This window comes from Caretta caretta, chromosome 22 (assembly GCF_965140235.1).
Source record: "Caretta caretta isolate rCarCar2 chromosome 22, rCarCar1.hap1, whole genome shotgun sequence".
NCBI classification, from domain to species: Eukaryota; Metazoa; Chordata; order Testudines; family Cheloniidae; genus Caretta; species Caretta caretta.
The window spans coordinates 9,793,732-9,810,126 of NC_134227.1; the positions used below are offsets into that span (position 1 = coordinate 9,793,732).

Below are 16,395 nucleotides of genomic sequence, written 5' to 3' on the forward strand. Positions count from 1 at the left end.
CTTTCATTTCTAGGAATGCAGAATGTCCCTGCCTTGCCCTGGAATTCAGCCAAGAAGCTGGTGTTAACACCCTTCCTCTTTCAAAGAGTGCCAGGAGCTCTTCACTGACCACAACTGGCCAGGACCCTCTGCTTTATGTTTTATCGGAACGACATCTCCAGCAACAGCCAGTGCTGACTCGGGTATGTCTACATTTGAGCAGGACACTGTGATTCCCAGCATGCACAGGTGTACCCAAGCTAGAGCCTAAAAACAGCCATGCATCCACAGCGGCACGGGCCATGGCGCAGGCTACCCATCTGAGCATGTACCAGGGGTCCAGCAGGATTGTACTTAGGGTGACTAACGTGAGCCCCGCCCGTGCTGCCATGGACATGCTCCTATTTTTAGGCACTCAGTCAAGCTGAGCTAGCCTGGGGATGTGCATACAAGCTGAGAATCACCCCCTTCCCTTCCCCCCAATGAAAGGTAGACAGACCCTCAGAGAAAAGGACATCAGCTGCATAGGGTAGCCAACTTTCTAATCGCACAAAACCGAACACCCCGGCCCCGCCCCTTCCCAAGGCCCCACCCCTTCTCCGAGGCCCCACCTCCGCTCGCTCCATCCCCCCTCCCTCCATTGCTCACTCTCCCCCACTCTCACTCACTTTCACCGGGCTGGGGTGCGGGAGTGGGGTGAGAGCTCCAGCTGGGGGTGCGGGCTCTGGGGTGGGGCTGGGGATGAAGGGTTTGGGGTGCGTGAGAGGGCTCCAGGCTGGGGCAGGGAGTTGGGGTTCCAGGGGGATATGGGCTCTGGGCTGTGGGTGTGCGCTCCGGGTGGGGCCAGAAATGAGGGGTTCAGGGTGCGAAGAGGGCGCCGGGCTGGAGAAGGGAGTTGGGGTGCCAGGGGGATATAGGCTCTGGGCTGGGGGTGTGGGTTCTGGGTGGGGCCAGAAATGAGGGGTTCAGGGTGCGAGAGAGGGCTCCAGGCTGGGGCAGGGAGTTGGGGTGCCAGGGGTATATGGGCTCTGGGCTGGGGCTGTGGGCTCGGAGTGGGGCCAGAAATGAGGGGTTCAGGGTGCAGGAGAGGGCTCCGGGCTGGGGCAGAGGGTTGGGGGGCAGGGATTTGAGGACTCTACCTGTGAGGGGGTGGGTTCTGGAGTGGAGCCAGGGGTGAGGGGTTTGGAGTGAAGGAGGGGGATACAGGCTGGGAGCTGGGGTCCGGGGGAGGGCTCAGGCTGGAGGTGCGAGCTCCGGGGTGGGGCTGGGGATGAGGGGTTTCGGGTGCAGGAGGGGACTCAGGGCTGGGGCAGGGTGTTGGGGGGTTGCAAGCTCTGGGAGGAAGTTTGGGTATGGGAGGGGACGCCAGGCTGGGGCAGGGGGTTGGGGTGCAGAATGGGGTTCAGGGTCCCAGCGGCGCTTACCGCGGCTCCCAGGACGTGGCCGTCAGGTCCCTGCAGCCCCTAGGTGCATGGGCATCCAGGGAGGCTCCGTGTGCTGCCCTCATGCCCGTAGGCACTGTCCCCGCAGCTCCCATTGGTCGCAGTTCCCAGCCAATGGGAGCTGCGGAGTCAGTACTCAAGGCAGGGGCAGCGCGGGGAGCCTCCCTGGCAGGCCATCCGCCTAGGGGCCGCAAGGACCTGGCGGCCACTTCCGGGAGCCATGCAGAGGTAGGGCAGTCAGGGAGCCGCCATAGCCCCAGGCTCGTCAACCTGACCTGGCAACCCTAGCTGCATAGAGCCACAAACACCACTTCCGGCCACACCTGTATCTTCCTTAGAGGTCTCCCATCCACATACGTCCTCTCTAGATTCTGTTTAGCTGAAAAGTCTGGAGGCATCACTGTGCCAGGGGTTGGTAAATTACTGAATCCTACTGTAGTCAGACCTTAAGCTGGGCTCTTGGAGGGCCTGAGATTCAGTTTGCCTCTAATACATGCATCCAAGGCCCCTTGGTGTAGCCCATGTGGTGACCCACTCAATTACCTTTCTGTAGGATCTCCAGATGTTCCCAGAGAATATCTCCCACGAAGTCAGGCGCTAGCTCGAGGAAGCAGTCCTTGCCCAGAGCGCAGAGGGCAGCCCCGTTCATGCAGAACTTCTGGAAATCCACATCCTTCAGACTGAATTCATTCACAGCCCACATCACCCAGTCCCGTACATGAGTCTCCGTCCACTGCTGGGGGTCTGCACCAAGGGGTCACGGGAGAGAGCCGTTAATAAGACTTCTCAGGAAGTTAATGGTCAGGGATCTACAGTGGTCACTTCACCCGCCCCCTGAAATGCAGCTGCTTCTAGTGTGGAACACAGCAGCTGTTTAATCATCATGTGTTACAGACATACCACTTCAGTGGGGACCAAAATATCAGCAATCCCTACAACTATGCAGACAGGTGCCGTGCCCCACAGATCCCACCTTTGGGTTGACATAAGTATAACGTACAATGGTGGAGAACATCATCAGTTTAGCTTCATCCTATAGGGCTGAGTGTTACTTTAGTCTGTCACTGCAGCGTCTTTCTGTGCTCCTAACCCTGGCTTGAGACAAAGTTTATAACAGCCCATGTTCTCCCTAAGGGCATCAGTCTTCCAGTGTCTTTTCTTTTTTCATTCAAACCACAAGCACCTTGCAGGTCATGCCAAAAGACACCTGACACTTCTGCCCATAGTAAAAATTAACAGAGCTGAAACTCTCCCATGGCACAATATTTATGACCCATTGGATAGAGGGTCCCTGTGCTGCCTCGAGAGGGAACTCAATTAAAGCAATATTGCTCACTGGGGTAGATGAGAGCAAAGATTGTCTCAACTTCTGAATGGGATGGACAGAGATCACACAGATCAATCCATCAAGCAATGGAGGAAGATATCACTTGTGTGATATCCTCCAGCCAGAGAAGCCAGGGATCAAGGTGATGGCAAGAGAGATGGAATAGAAAGGAGCAAGAGGTTTGGAGAAGAGGATATTTCAGATGAAGAAATGCCTCTGGTTTATCACGGTTTTGCCTGTTGCACAGAGCTCTACCCATTGGGCACTACTGTGCCGTACCTTTGGGGATTCCCAGCCGCTGTTGCTCTTTCGTGAAGCCACTGAAGGTGGCCTTCAGCGCCTGGGACATCATTTCTTTACTGCTCGGGGTTAGCAAAGGCACATCTGCGCATTCCATATCTGAAAGAAGCAGAGGAAGAGACAAATAAACAACTCACCGAATCTCATGCCCCACTAAGGGAGAGGATTACGGAGTTTGGAGCCACAGGAATTATACATCCAGAACTGAATCAGAAAAATAAGTGAGCCAAACAACGTGAATTTAAACCTCCTCCCAGCTGCCTTATAACTTCACCCACAAACTCCCCAGCAGGATATCATGTGACAACATATCACTTCAATGCAGCACAGGTTGGAAGTGGTAGTTTTAACCTGGGGTCATGCCATGGTTCAAGGATGTTCTTGGGTGAGGACACTGCTGGGTTAAAAACAATGGGCCTGATTCTCTTTTCAGTTATCTGGTGTAAAACAGGAGTAACTCCTTCACTGATGTCAATGGAGTTATACCAGTGCAAAAGCACGTAATGGTACAGACTTCCTTTGCAACGTGCTTTGAGATCTCCTGATGAAAAGCACTATGCAAGAGCTAGGTTTATTATTATTAAGATGGGGAAAGTCAGACCTTAGCGTTTTTTAAACAGAAAACCACAAATCTATTATCTACACTATAATTATATCTTTAAATTGTTTACTACACATGATTTTTAGAAGACCTCTTAGGGTCTTGCTCCAAAGCCCATTGAAATCAATGCCAAAGTTTCCCATTGACTTCACTCAGCTTTGGGAAATGCCTTTAGGGCCTGATCCTGAAAGATGCTGAGCACCAGAGCCTCCCATTGAAGTCAGCAGAAACTGTAGGTTTCCCACATGAATAGTCCTATTGATTACAACCAGATTATTCAGATCCTTAAAAGAGACATCCTTAAAAGCTTCAGTGCTTTGCTGGACTGGGGCATTTACGTAATACTGTAATGTTCTGACATGGTGTAGCCGAGATAGAATTCCATTGGCACAGATGCAAAAGGGAATCTCTAGGTTGATAGACACAGACATGCCCTCTCCGGCTCTCTGATTTACAGGGTTTACGTGGTATAACATCACTCCACAAGGTCTAAGGGCTGGCCAGGATTGAGCCATCACAGAATGAGCGGCTGGCTGCCCTACAACCAAAGTGCTTCACGGACATCAATCAGTTAAGCCTCACAAGTCCCCTGTGGAACCCGGTAGCATGAAAAAGGGGAAAATACACTTCAAAGTGCCCCAAAAGGTTTTGATTAGGTGAAAGCTAAAAAGGGTGTGTGTGTGATGAGAGAGTATTACTTCCCCTGAGTTGGTTTGCCCCATGCCCAGCGCTTGATTCCCAGCCACAGATCCTAGGGGAAAAGAGAGAAAGGAGGAGATGGAAGCAAAGGGAATCCTGGAAAAAGTCCTTTTGTAACAAGACGCAGCATGACGAAAACCCAGCAGAAAAGCCATTCAAGGAAGGAGGCGAACAAAGAGCTGGAAAATCCCAGATTAACACAGAGTTACATAACGCACAATCCATACAGTGAAGCAATTGCTGAGTCAGTCACTGAGCAATGCATGGCCACCCCTACCAGAGCCAATGATGTCAGCCCAGAAATTTGGATCTTGGAGTAAATCCTGGTGAGAAGTGTTTATATGGCAGGAACCACTTCGGTTTTCAGGGAAGCTGCAATAATGTAAGTTTGTTAAAAAAATCCCTGTCCTCCCAATTAGAGATCTGACCCTTGAAGTGCTCATTTTTCAAACACACTCCTGAAATATAATGTGACCGGAGAAGGAAGTCATTGTAAAATAAATCATCACCAAGCCCTTAACCCTGCTGTAGCACTGTAGGTCTCAAAGCACTTTATGGAGGCAGGTCAGGTAGATTTTACAAATGGGGAAACTGAGGTACAGAGTGGTGACATGAATGGCTTAAGGTCAGCGGGAGATCTGGGAGTTCACCTAAACGTTTCTGTTTGAACGACAAAAAGTTTTTCAATAAAAGGGAAATTTTCCTGGCAAAAAAATTCCATTTGTGTCCAAAAAACTGATTATTTTTTTTAATGATTGTCTGGCTCTGGTTGCCAAAAAATAAAAATTGTAGCTCTTGTTGAAATCCCAGCCAACTCTATTGCGGCCATGTCTACACTACCACTTATGTCAGTAGAACTTGTGTCGCTCACGGGTGTGAATAAACCTTCCCCCCAAGCGACACAAGTTACACCGACCTAAGCAGCAGTGTGGACAGCGCTATATTGGCAGGAGAGCTTCTCCCACCAACATAGCTACCGCCGCCTTTTGGAGGTGGATTAATTAAGTTGATGAGCGAGAGCTCTCTCCCATCGGGTTAGAGCAGCTACACTAAGAGACCTGACAGCAGTGAAGCTGCAGTTGTGCCTCTGTCCTGTAGCCACAGGCCTTATTACCCTTTCAAAACGTGTGTGAGAATTTAGGCCCCAGGTCAGCAATGCACTTCACTTTCAGCATGTGCTGAAGTCCCCCTGACTTCCATGAGAGATAAGCGCTAAGTGCTGTGTTGAACCAGGCTAGCAAAAGGTCTAGATGGCTCTGCAGACCTGAAGTCCCCTGTTCATCCATGGAGTAGATGCAGCCCAGCATCAGCCAAGCAAGCTTCCTGCTCCATTCCTGGCCTGCAGGGACCCTTTCAAGGGCAGATAGGGGAGCTCAGCCCTCGTGGTTAATTCAGTCTCTGGTCCCTCTGCAGAGACTGCCCAATGAGAGCCAGTTGTGGTGGTGGGTGTTTTTGGAATACAGACAGTAAGAACTTGTGTAAAGGCTGGAAACTCATTTCACATAGGCCAGTCATCAGGCGGTAACAACCTCCAGTCCTCAAAGAGTTGGGCTGGATTTCAACTGGTGACCTACACAGTGAAAGGCTCTGAATACTCCATGACCATCCCAGCCTGCCAACCACCCATCTTTGACTGAGACTTAAATACTAAAAATAGAAGCATGTCCACAGAAATATATCAAGGGGCTGCATTATCATAAAACTGCGCCCGCTATATCTGCATGCTCAAATCCCCAGCTCTGCGTGCACAAATCAATCAACGTCTAAGTGACTTGCTACAGTATTTGCACATGCAGGAGGATTTGCACATGGAGATGGGCGCCGGCATTTGTTTTGTTTTTTTACAGGCACTATTTAAAGGGCTGCTACTTCAATGGGATCCTCTAGTGCAGACACCCTGTGCTTCTGGGGAAGCCCTTTGAACTCCACAGGGGTCCATGTGAACAGATCCTATTGCAGCTTGAGCGCTGAAGAGCCACCTTTGAGCCCACAGCCCTGCATAGCAACTAGATCTGCCCATGACCCATATATTCAGCTGGGCTGTTCAGAGCGAGGATGCAAAATCCATATTCCTTTCTTGGATTCTGTCATACAGCTTGGTCTAAACACTGTCCCATCACAAACCAAACCAAATCATTTCACTGTCTCCACCCTTGCCCCTTCTGCCTTTTGTCACCATGGGCATGATGTGCAGCTGGCTCTAACAGAGGAGCCAGAGAGGCTAAATCAAAACTGGCTCTTGCTTTTTAACTCCCTTCCCCATGATTCACTCTAACCAGTCACCCTGCCACTCATCTATTACAAATTACAGAATTCCATGCTTAGATAGCTTTTAAACTATCCCCTCCCCCTCACACACTCCATTCAAAATTCATGACCTGATTCTCCGCTCCCTCATGCCATTGTGTAAATCAAGGAGTTATTTTGCTATGATAGGAGAATCAGGACCTTAGAAAACAACAGATTCAAATGCTGCATTCAGTTATTTACTGGGTTTATTAGAGAAGGCTTGAAGGAATGAGCAGAAACCTAGAAAGCTCTACTATCCATCTACTGCTTTGAGATCATGCTGAGTGAAAATGGATCAATGCGCCTTTCCCTGCTTCATCAAGTTGCTTTTTAAGGCTTCGCTTTCTGTACTCTGTGGTTACAGGGACCACACAGGCATACATTGTCCCCTGCCCTTAGCAGGCTGGTTACACTGCAGCTCATTGCTCGCTCTCTCTGTATGGGAGGATGATTCAGGATTAACCTAAGAAAACTTCTCTAGCCTTGTTTCCCACTGAGTCAACCACGTAAACATGTGCAAAGCAGAACTCTTTAGGCAACGTACCGGGAGGAGGAAGGGACGTTTAGATGTGCAAAATTGTGAAACTGTTTGTAAATATTGTCACCATTTTATTACAGGCAAATTAGCATCTGCAAAGTTGTTTATATGTGGGGTCCCCAGCCCCCTATTCAAATGTCAAGAATTTAGGAATTCCCTATGAACATTTTGCACAAAGGAAGTTTAGTAAATTTGAGGGAAAAGTGGGCCCATTTTCAAGCTAAAGCAAGAAAAACAGAAATTTGCAATGTTTCTTGGGGATTTTTTTTTGGGGGGGGGTATGAAACTAGACCATTGAAACAAGTACAAAACCTTAAATTTCCAAATTTGCTCTTTCAAATATGTAGCGCTAGTTTCTTCGTTGGAGAGCGTACATTAGACTCAAAGTGTGTTCTGACGTGTTCTATTGTATTTTTTCCTATTTGATCTGTAGCTATGAGTGAAATGAATTCTCTTTAGAACTTCATACATTGGGGCCCCGATCCTCCAAAATACACACAGGCCTGAGTGCAATGGGAATGGTGCCGGGTGAAGTTACACACGTGCATAAGCCTTGGCAGGGCTGAGACATCCATTTGTGGGCTAGTCCCAGACAGATGAGTTGGAGGCTTTTCTGGAGAAGGAACCCCTCTCTATCTCAGCTCTGACAACCTTGGTTTTGAGATACTTAAATTAGACCCATCATCTTCCTTTTTGCCCCTTTAAACCAGCCTATATTTCCCCAAAGTGCAGAGTGGAATTGATTTTCCTCTCACAGGTACGGACAGAGTCTCCCTGAATTCAGTGCAGTTACTCCTGATTTACACCAGGGTATAGAAGAGAAAAACCAGGCCCCAGCGTTCTGTCTCCCATAGACCTCAGCCCAGTGTCACAGGTGCTGTGGGTTTGGAGCAGGAGCCCAGAGGTCAGCGCCAAGAAGAACGTTTATACCAAGGACGGACAAGGCTAAAGTCTGATGGTTCAATTTCCGCTGCCACCTTACACTTGGTTTCCAAGACCGAACCTGAGCCAAATATCACATGCTCCTCTGTGTACTTCCCCTGTCCTCAACACATACACCCACACCCACAACAAGGGCTTGGAAAGGGTTTCTCTAGGGACAGGGGGTATTAAACCAGGCCAAACTAGTGTTTCTCCTAAGCGTCTCTTGGAATTCGCAGCGTCATTTAAAAGCACCAGAAAACAGACTAGAGTAGTGGTCTGCATGCCGGTCAGGAGATTAGGCGTTCTAATCCCAGCACTGACTCACTACAGGGCTTCATACCAGTTACTAAGGTCTTGTCTGAGCTGGGATAACGTGTGTTGTTCTGCCCGGGTGCTACGAATGATGGGCCACCCCTCATTCCTTAAGACCCAGCTCCACTGCGATGCCTGTAAGAAACTAGCTCATTTATACGAGCCAGCTTGACAAGCATGTCAGGAATTTGGGCACACTGGAACAATGTGTTTGATATGTTTGTACAGCACCTAGCTGAGGGTCCTGATCCTGTATGGGGCCCTCTGGGCACTACTGGGTAACCCACACACCTCTTGGGTGTGGGGTTCTGTCCCATCTAGTGGCACAGAGACCACTTAGAGAGATCAAATGAGTCTGCTCTACAGCCTGCACTAACAGCCAGTTGGCTTTTAGCTCATGCACTAGAGGCTCATGCAATAAGCTCCAGAGGTAGCAGGGTTCAATCCTTCCCGCTGACGACCGGGGTCTGTCGGCGTTACAACTGCACGAAAAATATTTAACAAAAGTGGAAGCTGTCAGGCCAACAGGGCCCAGGAGATTTTACCACCATGTCCACACGACAGCTTCTACTGTAGCTACCATGGCTGGAGTTTTACTGCTGGTGAAATACGCTTCATCCTGCTCCTGCTGAAATCAATGACTGAACTCTCCTGGGCGTCTAAGGTGCAGGATCAGCATCATGACAGACAAGGTCATATGACCTGATTTCCAACGGCCAAGGGGAGTTGTTGCTCTGAAAATCAGACTATTTTCTTCTGTGGCTTAGCTGCCCCATGTCGGAAAAGGGGATAGGTAATGTTTAAGCACCTCCCATGGGTGGTTATGAGGACTGATTCATGAGGCCAAGGTTTTCCAGAGTGACAAGGGGGCCCAGCTTCAGGCTCTCTATATGGGCCTGAATTTCAGAAAGGGCCAAGTCCACGCCTTCCGCCAATCCAGTCTCTTTCAGGCATCTCCAGATGGGCTTCCTAAACCACCAGGCACCGGAAAACCTTGCCCTGACTGGAGATCCTGGGACAAACAGCTCTAGCAGCAGCATCAGTTACATGGGCCCCATCAAAATCCAGAGACAGCTTTTATTATTACCGATTATTTGTATGGTGGTAGCACCTAAGAGACCCAACCAGGGACCGCTGGGCACTGTACATTGTTTATTAGGTGTATTACAGTAGCACTAGGAACCCCAGTCATGCACCAGGACCCCATTGTGCTAGGTACTGTACATACAAAAAGACAGAGGGTCTGAATTTTCAGATGCCTGATGCCCGCTGAAACCAATGGGCATTAGGCATCTAAATACCTTTTACAAAAGCAGGGCTGGAGAGATTAAGACAGCAAACGAGCAAAGAGTCAGGGTGTCCCAGAGTTCACCCCACAGCCACAAGCACATGCTGTCCTGAATTGGTTTTGCATTCAGAAACTCTTTATTCACTGTTTTTTTGTTTTTTTTTTTTAAAGGGAGAGGTTGAAAACTTACGAACTTTAGGGAATTTGACCTCAAAAAGCAAGTGCCTCTAACTAATGCCAAGGCACTAGCATCTGGTTGCTTAAGCAAAATAAATAACACTTAGGCTGTGTAGGGGAGAGCAAAGTCATTTTTATCCCAAGTTTCCACACCACGGAGTCAATGCCCCTGGAAAACTCCCATGAGCAGCTCATTTTCTTTCCCACCGAAAGCACCAGTGTGTCCTTGTCCAGCCCCCGCTACTTTACACAGTAGCCTGCACATAAATGGATGCCCGGCGGGTCAGAGCGGAGCTAGCTGACCTGGCCATCCCTGCGCCTGCCCCTCCTGTCCTCTCTATGATGGATGGACACAGAGGTCAGGAACCAGGGCACTGTTCGCTCAGGTAAAAGAGAAATGCCTCCTGCCCCCGCTCCCAGGCCCCCTTGTGCTCCCTGGCTAATCAAGCAAGATTACTGGGATTCTGCGGCCTGGTTATCAGGCAGGAGGCTGAGAGCTCCCTTGGTCAGGGCAATGCCCCCTGCTCCTCTGGGGCCTGACGCCAAACAGAGGGGGCCGACAGCTACAAGCTCATGACACCAGGATGCCCCGCAGCAGAAGCTGTTTGGCTTGACTCAGTGGCGCGGAGGCCCTGTTCCTCCAGCTTTGACAGCAAAGCCGGTCCCTGCCTCAAGGGGTGTGAAGGGGTGACATGAGGAAGGCAGGAGGGCCGGGAAGCCCAGAGCAGAGAAAACGTGGGGGGGGTGGGGGGTGTCGCGGCTGCTGCCACAACGCAGAAGGTGTGAGCCATGAGGCGGGAACTGGAGAACGTGGGAGCAGGCGGTGGCTGAGAGGACGGCGGGGGAGACGTAGAAAGGAACAGGGAAATGGACGGGGCATTGAGACTGGCATCCAACTCACCCTGCGAGGAGAGAAAGGGCCAGCCAGGCAGGGCAAAGAGGAACAGCCTCGTGGCAGAAGGGAAAGGATGGATTCCCACCAGTGCCCACCTTAGCACCTCGCTCCTCGAAGGACGAAGACACACAGCTCTGGGGGAAGGGGGTGCAGAGCCCCAGGCTAGCTGCAGCGCTGGTCTGTCCGACACCCTGTGTGGCTTCTGCTCCAGAACAGACCGTAGGGCGGTAATGAGCAATCTACTCAACCTAGGCACCTTGGATCACCCCAAGGCCCGCGCCCCTCTTTCCAATGAGCCCTAAGCCACACTCCCTGCCGGGTTTGCCAAACTCCCCTCCCACACCCCTTCTCTGCACTTATGGGCAGACTCACTTTCCATCTACCTGCTTTCACTTGCCAGCCAGCTGGGAGTCATGGAGGCTTTGCCCCCAGAGCTCTCCACACCCCTGTTGCTCAGCTGTCCATCCCCTTGCTGGTTCCCCTCATGGGGGAAGGGGAACAGAAGGTAGATCACAGACAGGGAGCGGGGGTGAGAGTGGATCTTGCTAAGGAGAGGTGGGGACCACCAAAACTCGCTGAAAGCAGGGACAGGTTCAGGTGGCCTAAACCCAAGACTCAGGCAAGTTTCTCCAACGTGTCTGCTGAGGCCACTTGGGTGTGGGCTTCACATAGGCCCAGACCCATCCACAGCTTCAGGTGGAGGACAGGCAAAGCTGCGCTCCTTTGAGACCTGGAAGAGCTGAGTTTCCCAGGGCTCTGGATGGAGCACACCCTGCCTGGACCATGGATATGGCCTGACACCAAGGAAGGACTTTCATAGCAGCTTTTCATAGCACAGGCGGGCACATGTGCACGGAAGCACCTGTAAGAAGGGGCCTCCACACCGGAATCCAGTGATTTACCTGCCTCACACATGCTTCCAATGAGCCCTTGACCATGGCAGGGGAGCAGGAAAAACAAACGAAGGCAGCTGGTAATTTGGCAGCAAGAGCTGGGACCTGCCAGATGACTGATCTGGTAAACGCTTCCCCAAATTCAGCCTGGCACCTGACAGCTGGAGCTATTTTTAATGCGTATTTGTTTAATTTTTTTCCCCTCCCTCCCTCCTTAAAGTGTCCAGAAGCCAAGATGCACCCAGAGGAACAGGGCGGAAGGAATCTGGACAAGGCTGCTCTAAGAGGACAAAGCCCACTAGCTGGCCAGGTGCAGAGTTTACAAGCTCACTCCTGAGACAGACACAGGGGAATCCTAGACCTCTCTCCCATCGGATGAGCTGCACCAGGGAAAATCCTGGTCTGGATGTTTGTGCCCATTCCGACAAGTTTCTGAGTGGAAGATAGGGAGCAGAGCTGGTCCTTAAGACTTCAGGAGATGTATGCTTTGAGCACCTCCAGCACTGGTAGTGAAAAGGCCTTCTCCTCCTCATCTCCTGCCACCAGAAACCATCTTGCTGTCTGTTGTTGCACCTCTCTAGAGGGGACTCAGACAAGGACTCAGTTCATCTCTAGGCTGTTTGGAGGTTGCTTGAAATGATCCTTGCCTTATACTCCACAATACTGCAACACACCAGCTCAGTGGGATATGGGGGGCGGGGGCGATCCAGAGAGGGAGACGGAAGAACCCTGGACCTTCAAACCTGAACAACGGAGCTCAGCGGCTACACACTTCTGTCGGGGCTAAAATGGAAGGATCCTCTCCATCCCCTCCCCTGTAGGAGTCCATGTTAGAGTGCATCTCGCCACAGTCTGAGCCTTGCACCCAGGGCACCCCAGCCTGTCCCAGAACAGCCTTGCCTTTCCTAGGTGCCCTGCTTGGGGTGCCGGAGGTGGGCAGGAACACCTGGGCAAATAATCCCAGCTGAGCCCCTGTTCATTTAGGCAGGATCAGGCAAAATTTGTCTGCACTTCTGAACTGTTTTCACAAGCGTAGCCTCTCCCTCCCACACAGGAAGCAGGAGCTGAGCCAGCCTGTTCCAATTAGGGCCCTTTCATGCACCCAGCCTAGAGAGCTCCAAAATGGGGGGCTGGAGGAAGAGGCCGAAGCTTGGGAGAGGGCAGGAAAAAGGAAAAGGAGGATGTGGATGGAGAGAAAGCAATGGGGATGGATGGGGACAGGAGGGAGAGTGGGTAGAGGAATGAGGTTGGGAGAAGTAATGGAGAAGACAGAGCAGGGCAGGAGAAAGGGAGCAAAGGCATGCTGGAGAGGAGAGATTTGTATCCCATCTTGGTAGCAATTTATTCAGAAACTGTCCTTCTCCCAGGAAAAGAAGAAAGGGTACAGACATTAGGTCTTTCCATTCAAAATAAATAATTTTGGGGGGCGGTAGGGATGAGAAAAGGGAGTGGGGAGGGATGAAGGCTTTTTCCCAAACAGGGAAAAATAAATATTCTGTGTCGGAGATGAAAGCCGGGCTTCAAAAAGGAGCAAGAGCGGAAACTGACACCCCACATTGCTTAGCACTGCAGAAAGAACAACAAAGCCAGCTTTCTTCCGGAGCGCGGCAGCTTTCTTATGGAGATGGGCGGAGGGGAGAGGTTCTTCCAAATAAATAAATTGAAGGTTTGAAAAATGTCTCCCCCCAACTCAGAGCAAAGGATTTGTGCTACGTTTAGACCTTTTGGGGCCCCATCAGCCTCCTAGGGAAACATGGGTTCAAAGAGAAGTCCTAGGCTGGGATTGGGAGTCAGGATTCCTTGATTCTATTTCCATCTCTGCCCAGGCTTGCTGCCACTGGCCTTGGGGGAAGACATGTCCCGTTTCTATGCCTCAGTTTCTCCATGTGTAAGACAGAAAGGATTCTGAACTGGTGCAAGGCTTAATTCATGGTTATAAAGTACTTTGAGATCCTCAGATTCTAGAGAAGCAGCATACTCTAGCTCGGCAGTGCACTCCTGTGATATCACCAGGGCTTTAGCTGTTGCTGGAGCATCCTGCATGCAAAGCAAAGCCATCTGTCACAGATTTCCAAAATATGAACACCTCCCTGCGCTCCTCAGGCAAGCCTCTGCTGTATGCCGGAAACGCTTGGCCCAATTCCCTCTGCTAGCTCAGTGTGCAGGTCCAAACTCTGCCCTGCAGGCCGGAGCCCCTGCAGCATGGAGAAACTCAAGGCTGAAGGTCTCTCTTAGTCCAACCTCCGCCATGTCCCGGCCCCTCAACCCATTATTGGAATCTTTAATGTCTCAAGTCCAGACCCAGTCTGGATTACAACAGTTTGTGTAGTGCAGGGCTTGTTATTCTGAATGGAACCATACTGAAGGCAATAAAAGGGAATGTGACTGAAATAAATTTAACAGGGACAGCGGTGAGGGGTGGAAGCTCATCTGGCTAATTTGGCGTCTGCTTCCTGCCCCTCCATTACAGGTCTGCAATCAAATTGGACAAGAGAAGGTTCCCAATCACCTGTTCTCCATATGCTATCACTGACTGCTAGCAGGGGACCAGAACCAACCAGATCTCCTGATGTCATCAGACTCTCGGTGGACGGGCCCCGGCCTTTATACTAAAGCAAGGTATGACCTCTCGAGATTTCTTGTCCCCTTAGGATGGAGGTATTGGACTGAGCGTCCTGGACAATGAGGTCCCTTGTTTATCCACAGAGATGCAGTAGTCCAGGACTTCAATCCCTGGAAGTATGACTCAGCCCTGCCTTTGGTGGGGTACTATAGCTTGACCTCCACTGAGACAAAGGGACACAATACCAAACATGGCCCTAAGAGGAAGCTCAGGGGGCTGCACTTCCAGACCTGACGGAATTAATGATGTCAGAATAGATGGGGGGTTTACAGAAGAGGATTTTGAGTAAAGACACCTGCGGTGTATTCCATGTCTCTGCCACAGGCTTGCCGGGTGGCCTTGGGCAAGTCACTTCCCCTTTCTGTGCCTCAGTTTCCCCATCTGTAAAATGGGGGAGACAGCTACCTTCAGAGCGGTGTAGTGAGAGCTAGGAAATGCTTGTCAAGTGCAATGAATGACAGATTTAAAAAGCCCTACAGCAGGACAACAAGAGAGAAAAGCACAAGCCAAAAAGTTCAGAGCAGAATTAGAACTTCCCTCGAGTTTGCACCACTCTGGATCTGGAGTTTTGGGGGGCAGGTCCTTTTCTGTGCAGAGACATTTATTTAGTGCCTTTCGTCTCAAATGTTGGGGCGAACGCAGTACACACAGGAATAACTTCACCCACTACCACTGCAATGCAGCCCCTCTGGGCTGTTTAACAGCTGTTTGACAGTGCCCAGCAAAATTATGCGAACACCTCTGGAAAGCTTAGGGCCCTGTCAACTTGCAGACTTGCCCTGGTTTAATTAAAGCGATTTAGTTAACTGCAAAGCCCCGCTGCAGGCACTCTTAAACCGATTTAGATTAAACAGCACTCGCCTGTATGAGCCATTTCTAAACTGGTTTACGTCCACAAAAGTACTGGCCGAGTTATACTGGTTTAACTAACCTGTGCAAGACCCAGGTCGGCACTATCTAACTGTTCAGATTAGGATGCCGGAGCCTACAGTGGAGGGAAAGGAGCCAACAAAACACCCCTACTCAGGAGCCAGCCCTTCAGAGACGATCATTTTTCAATGGCCAGGATCTTGTCACTTTTGCTGCCTGCTAATATTCTAGGAGGAAAGAGAATTATGATGCAAACAGTGTAGGGAGGCAGGAAATCCCCTTTAAAAGTGGGATTAGCTCTTTCACTTTCAGGTTTGTTTTCCTTAAATCCCTTTTTAGCAGGGACAGGAGGGCACTGCCAGATTTACAAATCCAGTGTTCTTCTTTGGGACAAGCCTCCCCTGTGATAATCATCTCTAATCCCTACTAACCACTTTGCTAAATAGCTCTAATTTGCAGGCACACACTCGCTGCCTCTTGAAAGATAAACTAAGGGGAGCACAGGGTGGGGTCAGCAAAGCCTGTAATATGCACCAGGCTCAGAATGAAAGGAGGTGAAGTGAAGCCAGCGAGGGGCACAGAAGTGAACAAAGCTTGGATGCAGGCAGCGCTCCTCCATGTGTGAGCAGCTATGCGCTCAGCAATGAGACATTGCGCCATGCACAAAGGGCTAAGACCCAGATTGGACTGAACCACCCTGATTCCCAGGAGCAGAGCTGAACTGTTCAACGGCAATGGGTAAAACCTCCAAAACTACAGAGCTCCCGATTGTTTAAGCAACCAGAAGTTCATCTGCCTCTTGGAATCAGTCCTGAGTATTCAAACTGCTCCTGGGCTCTCTGGGCTGGAAGTCTCTGGAGGTTTAGCTCTGTCTTCTAGACAGGCTGGAAATGCAGTGAGACCTGCCTCACTGGCCTGGTGACACTTTCACGTGATGAAGCTAAAATAGGCCAGCCTGAGCTCTTCCAAGGCAAACCCATGTCTGGGCTCCAGCATTCCACGAAAGAGCCAGGGTGCTTTTAGGCTCCTGGCTGGACGGGCTCTGCTGCCCGAAGCGTGAACTGCTTTTCCAATCCAGGTTACGAACACAACTGTCTGCGGTGCTAACCTCTAATCTGAGCCCAGTGCAACATTACGCGGTGCTACGAACACCCATTCAGCTGCACGGACCAGAGGGGTGAGAAAGCTGAGGAACTGCTGCGAGTTCACAGCTCGGTTCTGACTCTGACCCTGGTCAC

General features: G+C 50.6%; 1 protein-coding gene across 4 annotated transcripts in view; it reads right to left on the reverse strand.

Annotated features, from left to right (window-relative positions):
* ETS1 (ETS proto-oncogene 1, transcription factor) overlaps positions 1–16,395 on the reverse strand; it is a 122,251-nt gene that overhangs the window by 33,114 nt on the left and 72,742 nt on the right. For all 4 annotated transcript variants that reach the window (XM_048827424.2, XM_048827422.2, XM_048827423.2 and 1 more), the window contains 2 exons: positions 3,028–3,147; positions 1,965–2,165 (listed from right to left, as the gene is read on the reverse strand). In XM_048827424.2, coding sequence (XP_048683381.1) covers positions 1,965–2,165; positions 3,028–3,147 — 321 coding nt within the window. The remainder of the gene's footprint in view (positions 1–1,964; positions 2,166–3,027; positions 3,148–16,395) is intronic.